Genomic DNA, 4,043 nt, shown 5'->3' with positions numbered 1-4,043 from the left:
TTTTGTAACACAAAATTTTTGTGTATTGTAACACAAAAATTTTCAATAATTGAAACACCATTGCAACAGCATATTCTTGAGACTAATCAAGTAAAAAAGTCCTGTACTACTTTTCCCTCCGACAAACAGTTATTGAGAGATTATAAGCTAAACATTGAAAGAGTTATAAATTTTCTCTTGAGAATCTCAAAAAGTATTAGGCAAATCAAAAAATGATTCAGACAAAAGTTGTTCATATTAATTAGTAGAATAAGATAGTGTAATAAACAATAGGGAGTTCCATTTAAAAAAATGACGTCGACCTCCATATAACCATAAAAAATTAATTTTTTTCGAAAATTTATTTTACCATTATATAGACCTTTTAAAACCGTATAACTTTTGTCTGAAGGACTTTTCCGTATCTCCCATATCTGTCGAGATATTTCACCGGTCCGGTACTTTTTCCCTTTTTCCATCGCGTGTACAAAGGTAGAAAGAGGAACTAAGACGCTCGAAGAAATGCGTGAAACAAGGACGATAGATGCAGCATACCCAACTTGCCAACGCTAAATGTTTTTTACTTTTCACGGTTGATAGCCCTGGGAATCTATAGCCGTCGCAAAGCAAAAGTAGGCGTGGTTTAGCCGAACTGAGCACACCATGTTATCCCTTCCACCATGGCACACCATGTTATCCCTTCCACCATGGTCAGTGATGCTAGCTCGGGGCCGAGCGTCGAGCGCACGCGTATATGCGGCGTGTCGCCTGTGTGCGTGCATGCGCGCGCAGACGTGCTATCCCCACCATCGCGACAGCGATGTAGCTGGTAGTCCAAGCTAGCATCACTGACCATGGTATTCATTCGTGTGCACTTTCTTGAGTGATATCGTTGAAGTCAGACGAACTGTGCTAACAAACTTGTGGTGGACAACTGTGTGCCCCAGACATCGTAGATCACTACAAATTCGTGCAGCAGCTGTAGAATGGTGAAGCACTACGTTGCAGATTTACCATCGGAGAGAAATACTAATTCCGTTGTGAAAGAGACACAGGGCTGGAGTTATGTAGAAATGGAGAACATCAGCTACAAGTGGACGCTATATAATTTCCCTCATACGAACCAGTGTGAGATCGGGTCGAGTATATTTTCTACCACCGACGAGTCAAAATGGTGTCTGGTAGTAAAATTATTTTCTGGCATGGACTACACCTGCCTGTCGTTATATCTTGTTCTTATTTCATCTAAGAAACGTACAGTCCCAGCAAAGTTCAAATTGTCTTTTCTTAATGCCACAGGGAAAGTATTACATACAAAAGAGAGCAGTTCTATTTGTGAATTTATTAATTATTGTACTAATAAAGCTGACTGTACTCTCATTCAGTCTGGATTGGATGGACATCGTTCTGATTATAATTATTGCCAACACAAATTTGATAAATGGGGCTATGAGAACTTTGTCTGTTTCAATACTCAAGCTAATGGATCGCTAGTGAATGCAACAATATTATGTGAGATCAGCCTAGTAACAGACACGAGAAATATCTCTGACCGAAGTCGTGCAGTATGGTTGGAAGTATCGGAGTGTGAGGTGCTCAACAACTTAGGACTGCTGTTGGAGAACGAAAAATTTTGCGACGTAACGCTTACTGTTCGTGGAAAGGAGTTCCAGGTGCATAAAGCAATTCTCGTAGCACAAAGTCCCGTCTTCAACGTAATGTTTGAAAACGAGATGAAAGGGAAAAAAACTAATCAAGTGGACATCGACGATATGGACCCCGAAGTCCTGGAAGAAATGTTGCGATTTATTTACACTGGTAAAGCGATGAATCTGGAAAAGATGGCGGACGGTTTGTTAGCTGCGTCGGATAAGTACCAGTTAAATACACTGAAAGTATTTTGCCAGGAAGCCCTTTGCAAAAGTTTAACTATTGAAAATGCGGCCGAGATCCTAATACTTGCCGAACTCCATAGTGCCGATCAGCTAAAAGCAAAAGCGATAGATTTTATTAATACATATACGGATGTGATGGACACGGCAGGTTTCAAGTCCATGAAGAAATCCTATCCGCACCTGATAATAGAAGCTTATTATGCTATACGAACCAATCCACCGACCGGTTTCAGCAGAAAAATAAACAAAACCAGTGGCTGCTGATTGCACTAGGTACCCTGCCGAAAATGGTCGATTAAAACCGATTAAGACAAAAAGTAATCCAAATAGATCGGGATTTCTGCACCGAAAATACGGTATTAAAACCGATTGAAAATATACATCCACCTCAATCCGATATTATACGATTTCATCAAATCGGTTTTAATGCGATGTGAATCTGTCGGAAAACGACAAAAATAATCCGTTACTAGTGGAAATTCGACGATTTTGCGAATTACATTGCGATACACAATTAAAAAAAGTGTTAAATGTCTTGCTTATATTCATGTAAACTTTATTTTATTTTAATTATCACATTCTACAAATTATGCAAAACAGGTCCGCGCGTGTATCTGAAACAAGACTAACGCGAAAGAACGATCGTGCAGCCCGCAGATTCCAACCCAACGAGATAAGACGGAGCGGAGAGGAAGGTCGGGCCCGCTTGAGGCCAAGCATTGTTTGCTCGGGCCCTTTAAACGTCGTTTAAAGCGTGACTCCCGACAGCCCGGAAAGGATCGTCTTAACGAGGAGGTTTTGGGACAGAGACGGACCAGGTCAACTCTCCTACGCTTCACGGGTTACGGCCACGAGCCGTTGCCCCCTCGCGTTTCTCCCAAGAATCGGCCGCCCTTCTCGTCGTACAAAGAAAAGGCAAAAGGTTGCCGCTTCTCGCAGCTGATCCCTCAAATCATATTACGCGATCGTCGAGGATAAGCCGGTCCACCAATCACGCCTCTCCCTGACTCGCAAGGAAAATCGCTTACGCCAATCTTCGTGACTGCGGCTTCATCGCGACTTGGAGTACGAAGGGATTAAGCGGCTAAATATTTTAACAAGTCGAATCTCGGGCTTTCGTTATTTCATTTTATTTTATTCGAGATTTTATTCGATCCATTGATTTTGTTTAGAAATTATTAGTAATAAACGTTATATTCTTATATATTTGTATTAATACATTTGTATTACGATGAATGAATTTCGGGCGAGTATTCGTAAAAACGATTATCTTTGTCATCGTCGCTTTGTTCATCAGCCTCTTCGCTGCTTTTATTTTTCTTGCTTTTGTTTTCATCGCTGTTTTGTCGTCGCTTTTTCGCATTTTCGTTTGTCTTTTCACGCCAATTTTTCTTGAAATCAGCAAGCTTTTTTCCCACGTAATAATAAAATTTCGATAATTCTGTCATAGTATTGTCTTTGTGAGGAGTGTCAGCAAATTGCTTTTTGTACGTGTTATTTATCCAATGCTTGTACATATCTGTATAAACAAAAATAAAAATGACAATATACTTTAGCTCAGTACTATATATTCTTAAAAACAAAACATTAAATTAACATAGTATTCTCAAACGATTAATTATAAAACGATTACTGATAACTATAATATTCCATTGATTTTGTTTAGAAATTATTAGTAATAAACGTTACATTCTTATACATTTGTATTAATATTATATGTACAATTAAACACGTTTTACCTTCACAAGCCCCCAGTTTCTTTTCGTCCAGTTTACTGCATGGTCTTTTTTCACCGTGTCGTGAACTAGTGTATCGTGTAATGGTGCTAGTCATGAGCAATTTATCGTCGAAAACAGAAAAAATAATGTTACTTGCAAATTGACGAGGAGTTTTCGACGAGTTGCACACTCTGTTATAGTGGATTTCACTAATCCATTCGTTTCGCCCAATGTGAATCTATACAGGGTGTCTGATGCAAAAGTAGCAACTTTGAAAATAGTGGTAGATTGGGTTAAACTAAGGAGAAATATCATGTACTGCGGTACAAAGTAACATTAGTTATTGAGTAGTAAATTTACACGTTTGAGCGAATGAGGATGCAGGAGACGGTAGGCCGGACTCGGAAGGCATTGAAAAAAATCGCTCGATGAGCGGGAGGTGGAGCGACGC

General features: G+C 39.6%; 1 protein-coding gene across 1 annotated transcript; it reads left to right on the top strand.

Moving 5' to 3' along the window:
• Positions 1–408: 408 nt before the first annotated feature.
• On the top strand, positions 409–3,198 carry LOC105569679 (speckle-type POZ protein A-like). Its single transcript, XM_012026331.1, has one exon. The coding sequence runs from the start codon at positions 966–968 to the stop codon at positions 2,136–2,138; it is 1,173 nt and encodes a 390-aa protein (XP_011881721.1). The 5' UTR covers positions 409–965; the 3' UTR covers positions 2,139–3,198.
• The last annotated feature ends 845 nt before the right edge of the window (positions 3,199–4,043 follow it).

This window comes from Vollenhovia emeryi, unplaced genomic scaffold (genome assembly GCF_000949405.1).
Source record: "Vollenhovia emeryi isolate VEMERY1.0 unplaced genomic scaffold, V.emery_V1.0 DF942204.1, whole genome shotgun sequence".
Lineage (NCBI taxonomy): Eukaryota > Metazoa > Arthropoda > Insecta > Hymenoptera > Formicidae > Vollenhovia > Vollenhovia emeryi.
Note: the sequence above shows the minus strand (reverse complement) of the source record. Positions and strands in the feature narration are given on the sequence as shown.

Coding starts and splice junctions, on each gene's coding strand:
- LOC105569679 (XM_012026331.1), top strand. CDS start 966: ATGGTGAAGCACTACGTTGCAGATTTACCATCGGAGAGAAATACTAAT.